Genomic DNA, 22,485 nt, shown 5'->3' on the forward strand with positions numbered 1-22,485 from the left:
AAAAAAAACAAAATTAGCTGGGTGTGGTGGCGCATGCCTGTAATCCCAGCTACTTGAGAGGCTGAGGCAGGAGAATCACTTGAACCTGGGAGGTGGAGGTTGTGGTGAGCGAGATGGCACCATTGCACTCCAGCCTGGGGGTAAAAAAAATCAGCCATGCACGGTGCTGCACACTGGTAGTCCTAGCTACTTGGGAGGCTGAGGCAGAAGGGTCTCCTGAGCCCAGGAGTTGGAGAACAACCTGGGCAATAAAGTGAGATCCTGTCTCTACAAAAAAATTTTTTTTTTTTTTTGGTAACAGATGGCATCTCGATATGTTGCCTAGGCTGGAGTGCAGCGGCTATTCACAGGCACCATCCCACTACTGATCAGCACAGGAGTTTTGATCTGCTCAGTTTCCAACCTGGGCTGGTTCACCCCTCCTTAGGCAAACTGGTGGTCCCCTGCTCCCGGGAGGTCACCATAGTGATATCAAACTTAGTGCGGACACCCGATTGACATAGTGCACTACAGCCTAGAGCTCCTGGACTCAAATGATCCTCCAGCCTCAGCCTCCTGAGTAGCTGGCACCACAGGCACGCGCCACTGTGCGTGGCACAAAAAACATTACAAAAATCAGCCAGGTGTGGTGGTTGTGTGCCTATAGTCCCAGCTACTTGGGAGGCTGAGGTGGGAGGACTGCCTGAGCCCGAGAGGCAGATGTCAGTTGCAGTGAGCTATGACCACTCCACTGCACTCCAGCCTGGGCAATGGAGTGAGACCCTGTCTCAAAAAAATAAAGTCGGGCCGCCTGGGTTCAAGTCGATCTCTTTTTGCTGTGTGACCTTGGGTGAGTTACTCAGTTTCTCTGTGCCTTAGTTCCAACATTAATAATATGAAGATGGGATTTACTTTGTAGGGCGGTTGTGAGGAGGAATGAGGTGATGTGGGTGAAGCTCTTGGCACAGTGCCTGGAAGTGAGCTTTTAACGGCTGGGGCTGTCGTCAGCATGGTGGCTTTCACAGGGTTTGAGGTTCCCCCGTAGTCCCTGCACATCTCGGCTGGGCACGTGCACTTTCTGATCTCCCAGCCCATTCATTCATTCCTTGGTGTGCATGCTCCCTCGGCAGCCTCCTCCAGCTCTGTGGCTTCAAGTCACATCTCTGGTCAGAAGGTCTCCAGAGCCTGGTGACCTCCCCCGAGAATACTTTATGGCTCCCCATGGGTGGCTGAGGCATCTGAGTCCAAAGGAGGCTGCACAGAGGTGCCCTGTATTCTCCACCTGAATGTGACCTCACTTCTGGGGACGCACCGTCCACATGTTCTCGATGCAGATCCCAGGGTCACCCTGGATTCCCTTCTTTCCAGGATTCCCGGCCCAACATGTCCTCTTTTGTTGTCCTTGCTCTGTTGCCTAGGCTGGAGTGCAGCGGCACCGTCACGGCTCACTGCAGCCTCCACTCCCTGGGCTATAGCAATCCTCCCTCTTCAGCCTTCTGAGTAGCTGGGACTATAGGCGTGCACCACCACCCCTGGCAAATTTTTAATTTATAGTTATGGGGTTTCTCTCTGTTACCCAGGCTGGTCACAAACTCCTGGACTCAAGTGATCCTCCTGCCTCGGTCTCCCACAGTGTTGGGATTACAGGCATGAGCCACTGCATTTGGGCAATTTTCTACCATAGCATTTTATTCTGGCCCATGAGACTCCTTCCTAAAGCTTTCCGCTTGGCCGGCTCCTTCATGTCCTTCGCATGACAGCTCAGATGCCACCTGCCCAGAGGCCACCCTTGCCGTCCCATGGAGACAGCCTCCCTGGCTGTTTCCTGCCTTTCTCGTGGTCTGCGTGTGCGCAATGCTGTGTGGACTTGGTGGGTTTTTTTCTTGTTTATTCGTCTACCCCCACCCCTGTGTGAGTGCCTGGGGCACAGGAATCTTGCCCATTTTCTTTTCTGCTGTATCCTAATTAGGGAGACGATGCCTGGCAAGTAGATGCTCAATAAGTAATTTTTTTTTTTTTTTGAGACAGTCTTCCTCCATAGCCCAGGCTGCAGTGAGGTGGCGTGGTCTTGGCTCACTTCAACCTCCGCCTCCCGGGTTCAAGCAATTCTGCCTCAGCCTCCCAAGTAGCTGGGATTACAGATGTGTGCCACCACGCCCAGTGAATTTTTGTATTTTTAGTAGAGACAGGGTTTTATCATATTGGCCAGGCCAGTCTTGAACTCCTGACTTAAGATGATCTGCCTGCCTCAGCCTCCCAAAGTGCTGGGTTTGCAGGTGTGAGCCACTGCACCTGGCCTGTGTGTGTGTGTGTGTGTGTGAATGAATGAACATCTGCTCTGTGCCAATTACCATGCAAAGTGCTGGGGATACAAAGATCAGACAGAGTCTTATGTGAGGGGGCTCACGGTTCGTTAGGACACAGACAAGCAGAGAGAATTGAGTGGCTGTGCAGGTGAGGATGGGTGCCCATGCTGAGGCCTCTGTGTGCGGAAGAGAACTGTCCTGGTGGGTCCGGCCCCCTCCTTCCTCCAGGCTTGCTGAGACTGGCCTTGCCCAGCTAGAATCCTGCATGAGATGGGAGGGAGGGAGTGTGGCAGTCCAGGGCTTTGTCATTGTCCCTTGAGTGGCCACCTGATGAGAGCCCCTCACAGATAGCAGAGATCACAATGATTGCTTCCGCCCAGAGCCTTCGTTTGGTAAGGATTGGGATGTCTAAGAAAGGGAGTCTGGGCCAGGCGAGGTGGGTCACACCTGTAATCCCAGCACTTTGGGAGGCTGAGGTGGACAGATCACGAGGTCAGGAAATTGAGACCATCCTGGCTAACCCCTATAGTGAAACCCCATTTCTACTAAAAATACGAAAAATTAGCTGGGTGTGGTGGCACGCTCCTGTAGTCCCAGCTACTCAGAAGCCTGAGGCAGGAGGATCGATTGAATCTGGGAGGCAGAGGTTTCAGTGAGCCGAGAGTGTGCCATTGCACTCCAGCTTAGGTGACCCTGTCTCAAAAAAAAAAAAAAAAAAAAAAAGGCAGGCCTCTCCTGCTCTGTTCTGATGTTTGTATCTATGCGAGGTACAGCCAAGCGGGGGACCAGTTATAGGCGTGGTGGCAGGGTGGACAGCAAGGCCTTTGGGGGCAGTGCTCTGCCTCCCACCAGGTGGCTCAGAGTGGTTGCTGGAGCTGGCATTGCTCACCCAGGTGCTGGGAGGGCTGCCTGCCAAGGGAGGGCCGGGTGGTGTGAAGCCGGGGTGTTCATGGGCCTGTTCAGACCATGTGTGCCAGGGTGCTGCTGTGAGCCATCATGGTTCTAGCCGCCCTCTGCATCTTCAGAAATGGAGCCTCTGGCACCTCCAAATCATTGCACCAGAAGTCTCAGGGAAGGCTCTCACTGGCTTGTTTGGGTCATGTGGCCAGGCCTGAACTGGTCACTGTGGCTGAGGTAGGGATACAGTGCTCTGATTGGCTGGCACTGATTGATTGTGGGACCAAAGAGAGTCAAGGGGTCATCTCTAACCCAGACCTCACTGAGAGAGACTCTGTAGCCTGAGACCCACAGCAGCCAGGAGGGGGTCAAGTGGAGGGAGGAGGGGCAGGCAGGGGGTTGGGCAGGGGCTGTGTGAGGACAGCTGGGTAGTGACGCTCATTTTCACCCTCCCCCCAGAAAAGTTGCCAGACGGCCAGCATTGTCACTGCTGATGCGTCTGCCCAGGTTCGGAATCATGCTGATGCCCAGGTGCAGACGGAGGCCCTGGAGCCTGTCAGCGTGCAGCCCCCATCCCGGTGCGACATCCCCCGGCTCGCAGCCTTTCTTCGGAGAGTGGAAGCCATGGTCATCCGAGAGCTGAACAAGAACTGGCAGAGCCATGCGTTTGATGGCTTCGAGGTGAACTGGACGGAGCAGCAGCAGATGGTAGGGGACGGGCTGCTGCAGCCTCCGTCCAGCCCCTGCCCCACTTTTGTCTGTCCTTGTTTTCCTTCCCGCAGATAACAGCTGTGCCCGTCTTAGTCACAGCTGGCACTCACCAGGCTCATGTCCTGCCTGGTACTGGGCTAGGTTTCCAAAGAATAAGTCAGTGAGCCTTCACTGCTGTCCTCCAGGGAGGTGTTCTGTCCATTTTACAGTTAGGGAGATGGACACCCTAAGTGGAAGTAACATCCAGAGTGAAACTGAGCGGGTGGCAGTGGAGGCAGGCTAGAGCCTGGGCACCCGGCTGCTGTGCCTCCCCATATACGGTATAGTGAGGGCCCTCTTTGGGCCAGACCCAGTTAAGAGTGTCTCCTGTGGCATCTCATTTACTCCTCAAAACAACTGTATGAGGCCCGTGCGGTGGCTCACACCTGTAATCCCAGCACTTTGGGAGGCTAGGGCGGGCAGATCACCTGAGGTTGGGAGTTCGAGACCAGCCTGGCCAACACAGTGAAACCCCATCTCTACTAAAAATACAAAAATTAGCCAGGTGTGGTGGCATGTGCCTGTAACCCCTGCTACTTGGGAGGCTGAGGCAGGAGAATCACTTGAACCTGCTGGAGATTGTGGTGACCCGAGATCACACCACTGTACTCCAGCCTGAGTGACAGTGAGACGGAGTTTCGCTCTGTTGCCTAGGCTGGAGTGTAGTGGCGCAATCTCAGCTCCCCGCAACCTCCACCTCCTAGGTTCGAGCAATTCTCTGCCTCAGCCTTCTGAGTAGCTGGGATTACAGGCATGCGCCACCACACCTGGCTAAGTTTTGTTTTTGTTTTTGTTTTTGTTTTTGAGACGGAGTTTCGCCCTTGTTACCCAGGCTGGAGTGCAATGGCGCGATCTCGGCTCACCGCAACCTCCGCCTCCCGGGTTCAGGCAATTCTCTGCCTCAGCCTTCTGAGTAGCTGGGATTACAGGCACGCACCACCATGCCCAGCTAATTTTTTGTATTTTTAGTGGAGACGGGGTTTCACCATGTTGACCAGGATGGTCTCGATCTCTTGACCTCGTGATCCACCCGCCTCGGCCTCCCAAAGTGCTGGGATTACAGGCTTGAGCCACCGCGCCCGGCCCTAAGTTTTGTATTTTTAGTACAGATGGGGTTTCACCATCTTGGCCAGGCTGGTCTTGAACTCCTGACCTCATGGTCTGCCCTCCTTGGCCTCCCAAAGTGCTGAGATTACAGATGTGAACCACTGCGCCCGGCCTTAGCATCATGTTTTCAAGGTTCATGCGTGTTGTGGCTTGGATTGGTTGTGCGTTCCTTTTGCGCTACATAACGTTCCATTGACAGACCACGTTTATTTATCCACTTCTCAGTTGATGGAGTTGGCGATTTGGGCTGTTCCACTTTTTGGCTATCGTGAGTAGTGCTCCTGTGGACATGTGTTTGCATTTCTCGTGGGTCTAAGCCTAGGAGGGGAGTTGCTCGTCCTGGTCTCCCGCCAGCTTGTCCTCCACAGCAGAGGCGTCTTGCACATGCTACGGCAGTGCATGGGGTGCCGGCTGTGTAGCTTTCTGTGAACATGGGGTCTTTCCAGTGGACGGTTTCTTTTTTTTTTTTTTTTTTTGAGACGGAGTTTCGCTCTTGTTACCCAGGCTGGAGTGCAATGGCGCGATCTCGGCTCACCGCAACCTCCGCCTCCTGGGTTCAGGCAATTCTCCTGCCTCAGCCTCCTGAGTCGATGGGATTACAGGCACGCGCCACCATGCCCAGCTAATTTTTTGTATTTTTAGTAGAGACGGGGTTTCATCATGTTGACCAGGATGGTCTCCATCTCTTGACCTCGTGATCCACCCGCCTCGGCCTCCCAAAGTGCTGGGATTACAGGCTTGAGCCACCGCGCCCGGCCCGACAGTTTCTTTTTTATTTTTTTGCAAAATGAATTTTGTTTTTTTTGGGACAGAGTCTTGGTCTGTTGCTTAGGCTGGAGGGCAGCAGTGCAGTCTCAGCTCACTGCAACTTCTGTCTCCTGGGTTCAAGTGATCCTCCCACCTCGGCCTTGTGAGTAGCTGGGATGACAGGTGCTTGTGACCATGCCCAGCTAATTTTTATATTTTTGATAGAGATGAGGTTTCATCATCTTGTCTAGGCTGGTCTTGGACTCCTGAGCTCAGACGATCCTCCTGCCTCAACCTCCCACAGTGCTGGGATTACAGGTGTGAGCCACCACTCCCAACCCTCAGTGGATAGTTCTTTAAGTAGAATCATGAGGTCAACAGATCTGAAACTTCAGAGGATCTGGGAGACTGGATCCCTGGCACACACCACTTCCTGGGCAGCTGGTGCCTACCCCTGGCTGGGCTGGTCGTCAGTTTCCTCACATGCGACTCTGGCTGGGTGGGGGCTGAAAGCAAGATGCTAGAAAGGCTGACAAAAAATTGTGTGCAGCCGACATGGTGGCTCACATCTGTCATCCCAGTGCTTTGTGAGACCAAGGTGGAAGGATTACCTGTCAGGAGTTCAAGACTAGCCTGGGTAATGTGGTGAAACCCCATCTCTGCTAAAAATACAAAAATTAGCTAGGTGTGGTGGCGCACGCCAGCTATTTGGGAGCTTGAAGCATGAGGATCACTTGAACCTGGGAGGCAGCAGTTGCAGTGAGCCGAGATCGTACCAGTGCACTCCAGCCTGGGCCACAAAGCAAGACTCTCTCAAAAAAGAAAACCAACTAACCACCACCAACAAAAAATCATGTGCGTGTAGCACCACATGATGTCGGGTGGTTGGCTTGGCTCCTGTCGAGTGTTCTGCTTGGCCATGTTGGACACTTTCATGCTGCTGGGCAGCCACCCTGTCTTCCTGCTGCAGCTGCTGAGGCTTGGAAACTGTGGAATGCTCCTGTGAGGGCAGCCGCTGGTCTGGGCAGGAGCCTGGTTGGCCTTGATTCTCAAGTTTTGCCTTCTGGGCTTCTGGAGGCATCCTGCTGGGGCAGATGTGAGGATGAACGTCCCACATTTTCCTCTAGGCCTTGCTGGGAGACTTGAGGGCTTCTAGGGCTAAGGGTGGCCCGGTCTAGGTGAGGTTTGGTTAGGCAGCCATAAAGCCCCCTGCTGGTGGCTTTGGGACTCAGGGTTGGGGATGTCTCCACAGGTGTCTTGTCTGCATACCCTGGGCTACCCCCCAGCCCAGGCACAGGGTCTGCACGTGACTGGCATTTCCTGGAACTCCACTGGCTCCGTGGTGGCCTGTGCCTACGGCCGGTGAGTGGCCTCGGGGTGGGTGAGGGGCTGTGCGCCACCCCAGGACCCTCGCTGTGCCTCGGTCTCTCCAGCTGCATGCGGAAGGGTTGGCCCCAAGAACCCATCCTGGGAGTCTCTTCTCAAGGCTTCCTGGGCAGGGTTGACAAGTGGCAGGAGAAAAGCAGGGAGCGGGGCTGAGTGCCAGGACCGCCACCCCCCCACCCATTGGCCCTGGGCCTGCCTGCCTTGCCCGCCCCGCCAGCTGCTTCCCCATCCTGCATGGCATGGACTGTCCTTGGTGCCTGGGGACCCTTTTCCAGAGAACGCCACGCCCTTTGGGTGCTGGAGCAGAGCCTGGGGCACCTCAGTACCCAGAGTAGTGTCTGTTGGTGACAAGGAAACAGGTGAATGTGTTGGCTAGTGGGGAGAGAAGTGGAGTGGGTGACAGGAGCCTGACCTAGGGGCACAGCCAGCTCAGGCCTGTCCCTGCACAGGGTGGACCACGGGGACTGGAGCATGCTTAAGTCCTTCGTGTGTGCCTGGAACCTGGACCGGCGAGGCCTGAGTCCCCGGCAGCCATCGGCTGTGGTGGAGGCGCCTAGCGCCGTCCTGTGCCTGGCCTTCCACCCCATGCAGCCCTCCCATGTCGCAGGTGAGTCGCCTGCTGCCTCCGCCTCCTCTCCTCTCAGGACTAAGCTTCCCGGCCTGCAGAGGTGCACAGAGAACTTTCTGTGGGCCCTCTGACTGGGAGACAGGAAGGTGGGCCCTGACCCCTTGGCCTGGAGCCCAGGTGAAGCCCTGCAGTTGTGGAACTCAGAGGAGTCTGGAAGGGGGCCAGGGTCAGGGCCAGGGCTGGGGGCTGTGCAGAGGCTGGAAGAGGCAGGTGCCCTTGGGAACCTGTCAGTGGGATGGGGCAGGCGATGCTGGAGGGAGCTACCAGGTGCAGGGCAGGGGTGTCTGGCAAAGCTCCCTCGGGTGCAGCAGTGGGGCTGGGGGGCCAGGACTCTCCCTCTGCAGGGACGGCTTCTGTTGCCTGGCCCTGTCTGTGGGTCGGGGTGGGTGCTTGGCCAGGAAGCCAGGCTGAGGACAGGGCTGAGTCTCTGCCCAGGCCCGCTGTCCCTGCAGGAGGGCTGTACAGTGGCGAGGTGCTGGTGTGGGACCTGAGCCGTCCTGAGGACCCGCTGCTGTGGCGCACAGGCCTGACAGATGACACCCACACAGACCCTGTGTCCCAGGTCAGGGAAGGGACTGCTGGGTGGGGTGGGCCCTGAGGCAGAGCGGGGAGAGGGCGCCCACTCTCCTAGGAAGGTCACCCGGGCGTTGGCAGTTGGACAGCTGCCTCCTGCATTCTCAGAGCTCTGACAGCATGAGTCACCCCCTCAGGAGCCACTCCCAGAGCCCTGTGGCCATTCCCAGCCTCCTCTGCAGGCGCTGCAGTGCTGGGATTCTGGGACTGGAGAGGGCCCTGGGAACCCTCCGGGCCTGCCCCCTAGTGGGTGAGCCTGACTCTGGGGCCTCCCCAAGAATTCTTTTTTTTCCTGGAAGAGAGGGAGGGTGGGAGTGGAGTGTGACACCTGGGCAGGTGTCCTTTGTCTTCATCCCACCCTGCACGCTGTCATCTCAGGTGGTGTGGCTGCCGGAGCCCGGGCACAGCCACCGCTTCCAGGTGCTGAGTGTGGCCACTGATGGGAAGGTGCTGCTCTGGCAGGGCATTGGGACGGGCCAGCTGCAGCTCACAGAGGGCTTCGCCCTGGTCACGCAACAGCTGCCACGGAGCACCAAGCTCAAGAAGGTATGCGGCACCCAGAAACGGCCCCGGCCTGCACCAGTGAGCCTTGGGGGCGGGAGGGTGTGGCCAGTGGGCCTGACTTGCCATGATCCCCTGTACTGTTCTCTGGCTCCATTAGGACCGCGCCATCTGATGCCCTTGGCTCTGACCCTTGTGCTGCCATTTATCCACAGCATCCCCGGGGAGAGACTGAGGTGGGCGCCACGGCAGTGGCCTTCTCCAGCTTTGACCCAAGGCTGTTCATTCTGGGCACGGAAGGTGGCTTCCCGCTCAAGTGTTCCCTGGCAGCTGGAGAGGCGGCCCTCACGCGGATGCCCAGCTCCGTGCCCCTGCGGGCCCCGGCACAGTTTACCTTCTCTCCCCACGGCGGTCCCATCTACTCTGTGAGCTGTTCCCCCTTCCACAGGTAGGTAGGAGAGGCCTCGGCCTCGGGCACAGTGGGACCAAGGTGTCCCTGTCCTGTGGGTCCCTAGCCTGCCAGGCCTCATGACAGATTGCTGCAAGTGCTTGCCTTCTGCCTGCCCTGAGCCCCGCATGCAGCTCTTTGCTGCTTGGCCCCAGGCATCGTCTCTTCTCTAATGAGGACCAACAAGGCCCTTCACAAGCCTGGCAGCCCAGGAGGGGTCTGGTGTTGGGTGCCAGCACCACCCAGACACCAGCATCAGTTCCCTTGCCTGGTCCCCTGCATCCCATCTAGGAATCTCTTCCTGAGCGCGGGCACCGATGGCCACGTCCACCTGTACTCCATGCTGCAGGCCCCGCCCCTGACCTCGCTGCAGCTCTCTCTCAAGTACCTATTTGCTGTGCGCTGGTCCCCAGTACGCCCCTTGGTTTTTGCAGCTGCCTCTGGGGAAGGTAGGAAGAGGCCACCGGGCCTGGATCTCTTTAAGGGGTGGCCTGGGCCGTTCTTGTAGCCAGGGTTCTGGGTTGGGGAGAGACCGCATGTGAGGGTAAGGACAGCTTCCCTCAAGCGACCGTGGCTGCACACAGCAGGACTGAACCCGGGTGTCAGCCGCCTCCTGCTGTGTGGTTGGTCTCTAGTTCAGTTTCTCTTACTCCACGTAGCTCCTTATTCTTGCAGGTGACGTGCAGCTGTTTGATCTCCAGAAAAGCTCCCAGAAACCCACAGTTTCCATCAAGCAAACCCAGGATGAAAGCCCTGTCTACTGTCTGGAGTTCAACAGCCAGCAGACTCAGCTCTTGGCTGCGGGCGATGCCCAGGGCACAGTGAAGGTGTGGCAGCTGAGCACGGAGTTCACGGAACAAGGGCCCCGGGAAGCTGAGGACCTGGACCGCCTGGCAGCGGAGGTGGCCACCTGAGGAGTCCTGGGAGGCAGGCACAACGCTTTGCTGTGCTGAGCCCTGACGTGAGCTGAATGAAGAAAAGCAAAGCTTTGGGTGAAGAGTTGTCATTTATTTGTCTTTTACATGAAAACAGAGTTGGGGGAGGAAGGAAGGGAGAACAAGAAGGCAGGGAGCCAGCTGCTTTGATTTTTCTGAAGTCGGAATGAGGGCAGCTGCTTCAAGACATGGATCTGGGTCCCCACAGTGACATGGTGATTGTGACTGGACCAGAAGCGGGTTAGTGAAGCACCATTTTCTACTAAGTCTTATTCCAAGCTAAGCAGGCTTAAGGTTACTGTGGAAAGAGCGAGCATATGGGAGTGGACATGCAGCAAGGCGACATGGGGCAAGCAGTGCGGGGTGGGTGACCAGGGAGCGGCTCAGTTCACAAAGAGTGAGCGGGTGAATTCCACGTAGTCGAATGCAGTGGGGAGTTCGCGGCCCTTGCCGTCCACATAGGGCTTCATGTGGGAGACGCAGTAGTCGGCTTGTTCCCGGGTCAGGTTCTAGGGGGAAGGGATGGTGCCCAGTGCCTGAGCCAGCTGCATCCACTTCAAACCCGACCTCCCAGGGCTCAGGATGCTGGGGGCTCAAGGCTCAGAGCTGCCCCTACGAGCAGATCCAGGACCTCAGCCCATACTGGGTTTTGATTTGTAAGTGGGGAGGAAACTCCTGTACCTAGCAGGGCCTGTTGCCCCAGACTCAGCTCTGCCACAAATTTGGCTTTAGTTTTCCAAAGGAAAGCTCTTCACCCACCTCCCGGGGCCCGTACCTGGTAGAGCTCCTCCTTGGTCACGTAAGGCTTTCCCTCTGAACTGAGGGCCCGGAAGGCGCTCTCAATCTCCTCACTGGACTTGACGTTCTCAGTTTCACGGCTGATCATGAAGGCCATGTATTCTTGCAGGGAGACGTGGCCATCTCTGGGAGGGGAGGGGAGGCAAGTGCCTGAGCAGGGAGGCCAGGCGGGAGCTCAGAGCGGAGGCTCACAGTACCTGGCCTGAGCCTCACCTGTTTGGATCCACTGTGTCTAGGATTGCCTCGAACTCAGGGTCAGGTTCCCCTTCCTCCACCATGGGCAGGTCATAGCCCAGGGAGCGCAGGCAGGATTTGAACTCCTGGTGGTTCAGCCTGCCAGACTTGTCCTTGTCAAAGTGTCTGCAACACAAAGCCAAGTGGCAGCTTAGCACACAGCCCTGCTGCCGACCACCCCCAACCCAGCCAGGATTAATAGGGCTGAACTCACTTAAACATCATGCTGAATTCTTTGAGGGCCTCCTCAGTCACACCTGTTGTGTTCCTAGAAGAAAAATAGAATTAGGGAGCAGACCCCTCCTCACTGCAGGTGACCTTTCTTCCTCCTCCCCGCTCTGGGCTGAGCCTGGCTGCACAGTCCTCCCAGGTACCTGGCCTGGATCTGCTGCTCCAAGTTGTGCTGCATGCGCATGCCCAGCTGATCCAGCTGGTCCCACTGCTGGGCCAGGCCCACAGTGCTATGCTCTGTGTACTTGTTGTCCAGGATGAGGGCCTCCTCCATGGCAGCCCCCAGGTCCTCAATCTTTTTGAGTTGACTTCTCATGGCTCGGATTTCCTGATGCTTGCGCTGCAGGGGTGGGGAGCAAAGAAGTTTGGACAGGGGCCCTCAGCTCAGCCACCAGCCCAGGAGCCGCTTACTGCCCTCCTTGGGCTCCTGCTCCAGGCTTGGCCTGAGACCTCTTAAAAGAAGAACGTTATAGAACAGGAATAGTGGGATGGGGTAAAGCTCAAGAAATCCCAATAATCTCAGCAGAGGGAAACACTTTAAATGTGAGGCTTACAAACCAGCTGCTAGACCTGCCAGAAAGCAGGCTTTACCGAGGACAACTGCAGGGAGGACTCCAGGGAGCAATCGCCAGATATTTTTATTTATTCATTTCTTTTTTTTTGCATATAAGGACAGTGGAGAAGATATTTGTTTTTGAAATGGAGTCTTGCTCTGTCACCCAGGCTGGAGTGCAATGGCACGATCTCACCTCACTGCAACCTCCGCCTCCTGGATTCAAGTGATTCTTCTGCCTCAGCCTCCTGAGTAGCTGGGATTACAGCCACCTGCCATCATGCCCAGCTAATTTTTTGTATTTTTAGTAGAGACAGGGTTTCACCATGTTGGCCAGGCTGGTCTCGAACTCTTGACTTCAAGTAATCCACCTGCCTTGGTCTTCCTCAAGTGCCGGGATTACAGGTGTGAGCCACCGTGCCCAGCACCAAAGACTTTAAAGTGAAGAAGTCTTGCCAGGGAGCGTGGTCTCATGCCTGTAATCCCAGCACTTTGGGAGGCCAAGGCGGGTGGATTATGAAGTTAGGAGTTCAAGACCAGCCTGGCCAATATGGTGATTCCCTGTCTCTACTAAAAATATAAAAATGAGGCCGGGCACGGTGGCTTATGCCTATAATCCCAGCACTTTGGGAGGCTGAGGTGGGCAGATCACCTGAGGTCAGGAGTTCGAGACCAGCCTGCCTGGTCAATATGGTGAAACCCTATCTCTACTAAAAATATGAAAGTCAGCCAGGTGTGGTGGCAGGTGGCTATAATCCCAGCTACTCAGGACGTTGAGGCAGGAGAATAGTTTGAACCCAGGAGACGGAGGTTGCAGTGAGCCGAGACCATGCCATTGCACTCCAGCCTTGGCAACAAAAGCCAAACTGTGTCTCAAAAGATACATAAAAATAAATAAAAATTAGCCAAGTGTGGTGGCACACATCTATAGTCCAGCTATTTAAAGGGCCAAGACAGGAAAATTATTTGAACCCAGGAGGTGGAGGTTGCAATGAGCTGAGATTGCACCACTGCACTCCAGTCTGAGAGAGAGCACTAGACTCCGTGAAGAAAGTAAGTAGAGACAGAACAAGAGAAAGAGTGAAGAGCCCTAGACTGCTTTAGGCCAAGGGAAAGGGTAGCCAATGGCGCATCTAGTTCCTGACTTTAAACCAAGAAGGAAAGGGTAGCCTGAGGGGTGGCTGGGTGAAAGGTCTGAGCTAGGCCAGAGCCCCTGGAGTACTTACTTTCGTAGCTTCAAGCTGGGATTCAAGGGTCCCCGACTCTTCCACCATGCAGGACCTAAACATGGAAGGACAGTTAGGAAACGGGCCTGCTCCCAGCTGACCGAGAGCTCAGAATGAACCTCCCCTCAGAGAGAGCAATGCCTGGCAACCTCACATTCCTTTTAAGGAAACCAAACCTAACTGTAATTGGCCATCTTTACCTAATGGGCCCCAGGGATCCAGAGAGGGCAGGGAGCATTTCTCCTGTTCTAGAGATTGGAGGCTGCTCCTTTGTGGTGGGCCAGCGCTAAGCCCACTCATCTCGCTCCCAGGCCAGGATGACTCAGGAATGGAGTTTAAATTTCCCCATGGTTGCAGAGTGGCTGCTGTCTGAGCATCCTCTTTGCAGTCATGGTGGGGTTGGAACACCCTGACACCTGACAGGAGACCTCAGGGCAGAGGGGAGGCTGAGAACCTGACAGCCCCACCTCAGAAGCCCTGGAGTGTCCTGGCACGGTTCCTGCAGGGGGAGCCCCATTCTAGGGGACATGAGAGCATGACCCTGCAGACAGGGACACAAGTGGAATGCTGGGAGATCACGACCAACTGTGTCGAAAGGAGGGAGATGGCTGTGACTAAGCCCAGATCCTGGTTCCATCATCTAGACACTGCCAGTGCGGGGGCAAGTGTCTGAGAGCAGGTGGGCTTTGGGGAGCATCCTTCCCAACAGAACATAGTGCCAGGTCACAGAGACTACCAGTGAACAAAGACAAATGAGTTAGGGTTACGTGCAGGGACAAATTCACAGTGCGTGTGGCCTTGGTGGGGTTTTAGCCCAGGCTTCCCTGCACCCACATTCGCCCCAACCTACCCTTTTAAAACCCAGCAAGTCAGAGTTAGCTCTGCAATCTCCCCAAGTTCAAAGTGCTCTAGCAAGGCAAGGCACCAGGCTTCCTCCTACCCCAGCAGGTCAGACTCACAGTCACACCATGTCCCCCCGGGGAAAATGCCCCCAGGACCTGGGGGCAGGAGGCTGGGTGCCGATGCAGTGGGAGGACAGACCCCTCCTTCCCAAGCGGCCGAGGGCGGCAGGTTAGTCAGGGTGGAGCCGCCTGGGGATGTCAAGAGTGCATCAGTAAAGCCACAGTGAGGTAAGAAGAGAAATAAGGAGAAAAACCTTCCAGACAGATCATCCCCAACTTCATACTGATAGACACGAATGACCCGACGATACGCTATGCTATTCAAAGAAAAGAAACCGAATGAATACACCAAAGGGAGGGGAGGCAAGAGCACACTGCGACAGATACACACAAGGCCCAAGCTGCAGGGCACAGGCAAGGGCAACCCAGTGCCCAGTGGGTACCTGGAGGCAGCAGGCCCAATGGCTCACCCCAGGCAGCTCACACTAGGAATGGGCAAGATGGGGCAGGGCTTGGGAGGAGCCATAAGGTGAGGGGAGCGTGGCACCTGACGGAGACAAGAGCAAGACCAGCAGACACAGCCATGGGGCAGGGAGGGGAGTCAGGTGGCCAGGATGTCCTACGGGCACAGGCCAGAACCTTCGATCCCTATGTCCCAGCTGCTCTGCCATCAGAACTTGTGGCCTGGCTGTTTTGGGTCTATTTCTCCCCTAGCAGCCTTTACAGGCTTGATGTGCACTCTCAGGAGTGCAGGCTAAGCCACTGCAGTCCCACCACCCCTGGCTTTCACAGCAGGCTTCACAGATTACAAAGGTGACCCACCCAGGCAGAGGCTCCAGGCTGAGCAGAGAAGCCCCTGCTGGGACTGGGTGGGACAGCCCTGTTCCTCCTTGGAGCTCCTCCCACATCCTGTCTATCACATCATAACAGGGGCATTTTTGCCTTCTATTAGGGCAGACAGTTCCTGTTACCATCCTTGACCCCAGGAAAGTTAAGTGGCAGCCTCAGCTATGTGCGGGGTGTCAGAACCCAGCCCTTCTCAGCTGTGGACTTACTGTACCCTGCCTGAGCCCCCAACACTGTCATCTACTTTATACCCACTGCACACTCTTGGACACACTGGGGAAGCAGAGGCAAGAGCCCAAGAGAGCCTGGTGGCTGGACAGGTGCGGGGGTTCTCGGGGCCTCTGGACTCCAGCTCTGGTCTTCGTGCTTCACCACCTTCCCTAACCAAAGTGAGCCCTTAGAATCGCCCAGTAAGATTGGGGCGGCTCCCCCTGGCTTGAAGGCTCTATTGGGGACCAGGGACCACGGGCTATGGGGCAAGGCACGCTCTTTGTCAGGTGATGGGAAAGGCGGGAGGGAAGTGCAGCCCGCCCTGGGCAGGACGGCCCATCCTGGGATCCTCTACAAGCCAGGCCACAGGACGAAGGCAGAGGGGCAAGTGCATGAGATCCCCACACGACAAGCCCGGAGAAGGAAGAAAACAATATTAACCCATCAAGGAGATATGTCCTGTGGAGAGCAGATCCAAGCAGCCGTGAGACAAGGTGGTGTCCGGACAACAGCAGCAATCGGGAGGCGGGGGGCAGGGAGAAGACACAAGAAAGAAAGGAAAACAAAAGCAAGAACATCAGTACCCAATGCATAGACCCTGCATCATCTGTCACCAAGTCACGCAACTTGATATCTGGGATGTGCAGCACTGAGACACTGCTCTACCTCTGCCCCCGCTCCCAGCTCCAGAGCCCCACCAGGTGTTGCCAGCCCAGCTTTATTCCAAGGCTGCCTCTAGTTTTACACCAAGCACCCCAGCTCCTTGGGGCTGGAAGCTCCCCAGGGCTTAAGCACAGCAGGGACATGCTGCTGCCCTCTGGCCCCAGTGGGCTGGCACCTGGTCTCTTGGATCCACTGGTGGAAGGCATTGGCGTGCTGGGCAAACTCCTGGCGCAGCTTGTCGTTCTCCTCCTGCCGCCGTTGTTCCTTCTGCAGCTCCAGCTCTCTCTCCTGCGGGCCAAAGTGGGGCAGATGCTGTGCGCTGCTGCAGCAGTGATACCAGCCCCTCCTTCACAGGTGGGTTCAGGATGGAGGTGGCCTCCTCCCCGCAAGGAACCTCCCAGAGATGACAGGGGAAGGAGGCTGGGAGACATGAGGCCAGCTCAGAGCACCTGGTAGCTCTTTCTCTGTTCCCACCCACCAGGGGCTCCAGGAAGAGGTAGACCTGGAGGGGAAGTAACTGATCACAGTCAAGCAGGGAATGTCAGAAATGGAAACTTCTGGCCGGGTATAGTGGCTTACACCTGTAATCCCAGCACTTTGAGAGGCCCAGGCAAGAGAACTGCTTGAGGCCAGGAGTTCAAGACCAGTCTGGGCAACATAGCAACACACTGTCTACAAAAGTTAAAAAAATTAGCCAGGCGTGGTGGCATGTGCCTGTGGTCTCAGTTATTTAGAAGGCTCAGGCAAGAGCATCACTTGAGCCTGGGAGGTTGAGGCTACAGTGAGCCGTGTTGGCACTACTGCAGTCCAGCCTGGGTGACAGAGGAGACCCTGTCTCAAGAAAACAAAAAGAAATGGAAACTTATGATGAAACCTGGCTCCTCCTGCCTGCTCCTGTCTGGTCACTACTCAGGAAGTGTGGGCTCTGAGCAGGGCCCAGCAAGGCTCTGGGTGGGCGAGCAGCTCCTGAGGGCAGCGGAGGGTGTACCTTGATGATCTTCTGTAGGTTCCTCCAGGTCTCCTCCAGGGCCTCCATGGTGAACCAGGTGTAGGGGTTGGAGGCCACACGGAAGCTCTTGATCTGGCGGTCCAGCTCGGCCAGCTGGTTGAAGTCGGCCTGGGCAGAGCTGAGGGAGGAGCGGAAGGCATCGTGGGCCTCGCGCAAAGCTTTGATTTCTTCCAGGGAGTTGCAGCGCACTGGGTCTGTTAAGTCTTCCTCTGCATTTTCAAACCAGCTGTTGAAGGCAGAAGCCTTTTTGGCGAAGGTCAGGAACAGGTCCTCCACCTGGAAGCAGAAGGGACTGAATCAGCAGAGTTGCCAGGGCTGGAAGTGCCCACCCAGTGCAGGAGGTGGGACACGGGGCGGTTCCCGGGAATCAGAGGCACACACGGCCTGCTGGGAGCTCGGCTCCACTCTGTTCCTCCTGTCTTCTACTCCCCTTTCTTCAAGTCTTCACCAGTTTTTTTTCCCTTCCTACCCTTTGCCCTTGTGTCCAGTCTGTTCTGCATGCTTCTGAATGGTGACCTCACAGGGCCCTACCATTTGCCTTGGTTTTAAATGATGCCATGCCCATGTTCGAAAGCTCTACACTGGGTTCACAGCTTCCTCACGGGGGAGTGGCAGAGCTGGGCAGATGGAAAGTGGGCTTCCTTCCCTGAGCTGTGGGCCAGCTAAGCTTCATATGGTCCCATCCTCACCTTGCGGAAGTGACTCTGAGCCTCCAGCAGCTTCTTCTTGCGGGTGGCTGAGTTGGCCAGAAGCTGGCTCCACCTTTTCATGAGGGAGGCGTGCCGGGCCTCGATGGCCTTGGACTGAATGTGTTTGGCGGCCAGAAGTTGATCTTTGAGGGCAGTGATGTTGGCAATGCCTTCCTGCTGGAAGGCCTGCAGGCCAGCGTCAAAAGTTTCCTGAAGAAGGAGTGACAAGCCAATTTGTGGTGACTCCACAGGACTGGAACTTACTCTTCCTAGTGCTTTGGCTCAGATGGTGCCAGCACGTCCCCTAGATGCCCAAGCTAAACCGTCCACCTGGACACTGCAGAGACTCGGTCAAACCTGTCCCCTTTCCTGCTCTCCTTCAGACCGCAGATCACTGCAGCAGCCTCCTCCCACCTCCCCAACTCCAGCCTTGAGCTCTTCTGCCCCAGGACTCCCTGCCAGCTCTGCCCAGAACACTCGTCCTGCCTCTCCCTGACCGTTTTCATTCACCCCTCATGATTTCACTCAGGAGGGCTTGCCCCTTTGACCCTTGCCTGCTGAGAACCGAGTGAGTGACCCTGTGGTGCCCAGGCCCGTCAGCACCCAGCAGGCTGTTGCCTGTGTTTGCTTCCCCGGTTAGTCTGGAAGCTCCCCGAGGACCAGGAAAGGACCTTGTTTACTGCTGACCCCAGGGGCTAACGGAAGTTAAATGCTTGAATGAAAGACACTGGCAGTCATCTCGCAGGAAATGCTATTTGCATAAGTTTCAACCAATGAAGGGGCCACAGCAGACCTGTTTGGTGAGGAGTGTCTGCACAGAAGACAGGTCTCGGCCATAATCATCTGTCTTCAAGCTGTTCTCCTTTTCACCTAGAAGACCAAGTGTGGAAAATATACCGCCCTTCTCAGTGGAGTGAGATGGATTAAATGAGGAAAAAAAACCAGACAAACCATTTTTTGTGTACAGATAAATCCCAATATTCCTAACTGCAGTCTCAGAACCCACATTAGCTGGCCCCTCTCTGCACCCAGGCCCTGGCCTCTATCTGTGCCATGACGAGCTGCTTGCAGCCTGTCCTCTAGTTCGGCTGCCATTAATACTACCCAGGACACGTGGACCCTGATATCAGGACCCAGTTTCCCCTCACCCAGGAGCCGGGTGGCGCCCGTGACCAGGGCAGCTAGTGGTGCCTTTGGTGTTCCCACTTCGTTCATGTCATGACATCACACTGTGCCATCTCTGCTTATAGCAGCGTTTACAGGCTTTTGTTCATTAACCCTGGGGCCAGCCCAGTTCTGGGTGGCAGCTCTGGCGTCGGGACACTGTCTCCTCCTAGCTGGCAGTCAGTGGCCTGCCTTGCTAGTAGGTTCTCTGCCATGTCCACAATTGGTCAGTTTCTTCTCTGCAGAAGAAAACCAATTACATGGAAAGAGACAAAGAGCTGCTCTGGAAAGGCTCTTCCAGGCCTTGCTGACGGTGCTCACCAATCCAGGACTCCACCACATCTGCCTTCCAGTTGAACTGAAGGAAGGCCGAGTTCTCATCCAGCTTTGCCTTCCTCTGGGCTGCAGCTTTCTCCAGGTCTGACACTTTCCCGTTCAGGCCCTTCATCTTTGAAGAGATGTTCTCCTCGTGGTGATTGTTCTGGGCCACAGAGAGAGGCACACACTGGTCAGCCTCACCTGCTGGGGTTACCTGTGCCCACCCTGGAAGGAGAGGCTCTAAACGTCTGTAAAATGGGCCACTTGCTCCCCTGTCCGCTGCTGGGGAAACAATGATAGGTCATGCTTTTTGTAAGAGCAACACGGTCAAAGGCTCCAGGTGAATACACCGCACTAGCAATTCTACTTCTAGGAATTAATTCTACAGAAATATGCATCAGGTGCAATGGCTAATGCCTGTAGTCCCAGCCTCTGGGAGGCTGAGTTGGGCAGATCACTTGAGGCCAGGAGTTTAAGACCAGCCCTGGCCAACACGGGGAAACCCCGTCTTTTCTAAAAAATAAAAAAAAAAAAGCCAGGTGTGGTGGCATGCACCTGTAATCCCAGCAATCCAGGAGGCAGAGGGATGAGAATTGCTTAAACATGGGAGGTGGAGGATGCTGTGAGCTGAGATCGTGCCAGTGCACACCAACCTGGACAATAGAGCAAGACTCTGTCTCAAACAAAAAAAAAGGAGGACTGGGATAAAATTTGAAGTTATAATGATATATTCACTAGTAGTATTTTTGATAGAAAAAAATTGAGTATTATCAGTTAAAATACTAAACAAACAGGGCGAGGCACAGTGGCTCACACCTGTAATTTCAGCACTTTGAGAGGCCGAGGTGAGAGAACTGCTTGAGCCCAGGAGTTGGAGACCAGCCTGGGCAACACAGTCAGGTGAAGGAGGGAGGGAGGGAGGGAGGGAAGGGCCAGGTGTGGTAGCAGCACCTATGGTCCCAGGTAACTAGGGAGGCTCAGGTGGGAGAATTGCTGGAACCTGGGAGGCAGAGGCTGCAGTGAGCCGAGATCACACCACTGCACTCCATCCAGCCTGGGTAACAAGAGCGAGACTCTGTCTCAAAAAAATAAAAATAAAAAAATTGGCCAGGTGTGGTGGCTCATGCCTATAATCCCAGAACTTTGAGAGGCTGAGGCACGCTGATCGTAAGGTCAGGAGTTCCAGACCAGCCTGACCAACATGGTGGTAATGGTGAAATCCCGTCTCTACTAAATACAAAAATTAGCCGGGCATGGTGTTGTGCGCCTGTAACTCCAGCTACTCAGGATTACAGGAGGCTGAGGCTGGAGGATCACTTTAACCTGGGAGGTAGAAGTTGCAGTGAGCTGAGATCACGCCACTCACTGCACTCCAGCCTGGGCAAGAGTGAGACTCTGTCTCAAAAATAGTAGGCCGGGCGCAGTGGCTCATACATGTAATCCCCGCACTTTGGGAGGCCTAGGCAGGCGGATCATGAGTTCAAGAGTTCGAGACCATCCTGGCAAACATGGTGAAACCCCATCTCTACCAAAAAATACAAAAACTAGCTGGGCATGGTGGCGCATGCCTATAGCCCTAGCTACTTGGGAGGCTGAGGCAGGAGAATCACTTGAACCTGGGAGGCGGAGGCTGTAGTGAGCGGAGATCATGCCACGGCACTACAGCCTGGCGACAGAGCGAAACTCAGTCTCAAAAAAAAAAAAAATAAATAATAATTAAAACATGCTACAAGTCACATAGAATTTAAAAAGAAATTCTTCAACACCTGTGAAAAGGGGAAAAAAGAATTTAAAGAAAAATTCAAGGAGGAAATGGGCTGTTGCTAAGAACAAAGCAGCCAGCTCTTTGCCAGAAGGCTGAAGAATACTAGGCTTGAAGAACAGGGAACGTTGTCTAGGTGTGTGTGGGGGTTTAAGTATGCAGAAGCCCTGTCTACGTCTATACATGTCTATATCTGAAATTAGTTTCATGCTAGTTTATTTGCAGATCAGAGCAAGGAAAAAACGCTCTCCAGTGGATTTTAGCTACATTGTTGCCGCCTATGGATCAAACCCTAGTCTCAAGGCCATAACTGCTGAGTGCAACCTCTGTGATGAGAAATCTTACTCATGAAGCCACAGCCATTAAAACCTCTGTCCTCAGGTGGATGTGGCTTCGCTGTTGCTGGGAAAACCCCAAGTCCCTTTATTTTGTTTTCTCCCAAAAGGGGTGTGAATGAAATAGACTTTTTTTTTTTTTTTTGAGATGGAGTCTCACTCTGTCACCCAGGCTGGAGTGCAATGGCATGCCTCCTCCCCTTCCTGGGTTCAAGTGATTCTGTTGCCTCAGCCTCCCGAGTAGCTGGGATTACAGGCGTGTGCTACCACACCCAGCGAATTTTTGTTAATTTTAGTAGAGACAGGGTTTCACTATATTGGCCAGGCTAGTCTTGAACTCCTGGCCTCGTGATCTGCCCCCCTCAGCTTCCCAAAGTGCTGGGATTACATGTGTGAGCCACCGTACCCAGCCAATAGATTCATTTCTGAAACGTTCTAGACAGCCTCCAGGTTTTTGATAATTTATAGAGTGATATAATCTTATTAAACAGGGATTTCTGCAGCTATTTGATCTAGATGGTAGCTCTACACCTGTGGAGAGTAAAGGTCTGGCAGGTCAGACATGAAGATCTAATGTGTAGTCTCTGGGTGGGGCTTTATGTGTGATTTTTAAGTTTTGCTTATTTGCATTTTCTACTGTCCCTATAAAGAGATCATATCACTTGAGAAACTAAGAGCAGCATTTTCGAGTGCCAGTGTCTCTGTTGCTTAATGTAGAAAAAATAAACATTAGAGAGTAACTTTACTAGCTTCAAAAAAGGGGAAATAACCAACTTGGCATGAAACCCAGGAATGGAACTGCTACTGGTTTTCACACAGACCTTAGTTTGGTGAATATCCCAGGAAGCGAACTTTGGGGGACCTCTGTGAAACCAACACATGGGTGTCCCAGAGGGGGACAGAGGTCTTACCGATGGGCTGGACTCACCTTCTTAATGAGGTCTTGTCCATTGCTGCAGACATCATTCACGCGATCCTTGTGGACAGTAAAGTCTGTCTCAAATGCTTCATGTTTCTTCAGTAAGCCCTGGAGTGGAAGCAAGACCCGCTACTGAGAACCCGCTATGTGCAGTGGGCTAGGCCCTGGGGACAGAGAGTGACAAAACTGCTATGGTCCCTGTCCACACACACATTACAGTCTAGCTGGGGAACAGGACAACAAAGAGGAACATCAATAAACAGGGAATCATAAAAGGAAGGAAAACAGGAGGCAGTGAGAGTAACCAGTGGTGAGACAGGCTTTGGCAGGGACAGTCTTTGGACCTTTGGGAAAGGTCAAATCCCTTGT

General features: G+C 54.7%; 2 protein-coding genes across 3 annotated transcripts in view; one reads left to right on the forward strand and one right to left on the reverse strand.

Moving 5' to 3' along the window:
- Nucleotides 1-10,319, forward strand: part of DYNC2I2 (dynein 2 intermediate chain 2) — a 30,372-nt gene extending 20,053 nt beyond the window's left edge. Inside the window, exons 2-9 of one of the 2 annotated variants that reach the window (XM_017548948.2) lie at nucleotides 3,642-3,890; nucleotides 7,039-7,148; nucleotides 7,622-7,779; nucleotides 8,253-8,362; nucleotides 8,752-8,919; nucleotides 9,090-9,322; nucleotides 9,614-9,771; nucleotides 9,998-10,319. In XM_017548948.2, coding sequence (XP_017404437.1) covers nucleotides 3,642-3,890; nucleotides 7,039-7,148; nucleotides 7,622-7,779; nucleotides 8,253-8,362; nucleotides 8,752-8,919; nucleotides 9,090-9,322; nucleotides 9,614-9,771; nucleotides 9,998-10,236 — 1,425 coding nt within the window. In that variant the 3' untranslated portion in view covers nucleotides 10,237-10,319. The remainder of the gene's footprint in view (nucleotides 1-3,641; nucleotides 3,891-7,038; nucleotides 7,149-7,621; nucleotides 7,780-8,252; nucleotides 8,363-8,751; nucleotides 8,920-9,089; nucleotides 9,323-9,613; nucleotides 9,772-9,997) is intronic. The other variant, XM_017548950.1, reaches the window with a different exon arrangement.
- SPTAN1 (spectrin alpha, non-erythrocytic 1) overlaps nucleotides 10,310-22,485 on the reverse strand; it is an 85,791-nt gene continuing 73,615 nt past the window's right edge. Inside the window, exons 45-58 of the mRNA XM_037745944.1 lie at nucleotides 22,126-22,224; nucleotides 19,104-19,263; nucleotides 18,412-18,488; nucleotides 17,619-17,828; nucleotides 16,909-17,205; nucleotides 16,096-16,208; nucleotides 15,699-15,716; nucleotides 14,456-14,518; nucleotides 13,300-13,354; nucleotides 11,664-11,860; nucleotides 11,504-11,557; nucleotides 11,269-11,415; nucleotides 11,033-11,180; nucleotides 10,310-10,766 (exon numbers count right to left, since the gene is read on the reverse strand). Coding sequence (XP_037601872.1) covers nucleotides 10,641-10,766; nucleotides 11,033-11,180; nucleotides 11,269-11,415; nucleotides 11,504-11,557; nucleotides 11,664-11,860; nucleotides 13,300-13,354; nucleotides 14,456-14,518; nucleotides 15,699-15,716; nucleotides 16,096-16,208; nucleotides 16,909-17,205; nucleotides 17,619-17,828; nucleotides 18,412-18,488; nucleotides 19,104-19,263; nucleotides 22,126-22,224 — 1,764 coding nt within the window. The 3' untranslated portion in view covers nucleotides 10,310-10,640. The remainder of the gene's footprint in view (nucleotides 10,767-11,032; nucleotides 11,181-11,268; nucleotides 11,416-11,503; nucleotides 11,558-11,663; nucleotides 11,861-13,299; nucleotides 13,355-14,455; nucleotides 14,519-15,698; nucleotides 15,717-16,095; nucleotides 16,209-16,908; nucleotides 17,206-17,618; nucleotides 17,829-18,411; nucleotides 18,489-19,103; nucleotides 19,264-22,125; nucleotides 22,225-22,485) is intronic.

The sequence above is a fragment of the Cebus imitator genome, unplaced genomic scaffold (assembly GCF_001604975.1).
Source record: "Cebus imitator isolate Cc_AM_T3 unplaced genomic scaffold, Cebus_imitator-1.0 Scaffold216, whole genome shotgun sequence".
NCBI classification, from domain to species: Eukaryota; Metazoa; Chordata; class Mammalia; order Primates; family Cebidae; genus Cebus; species Cebus imitator.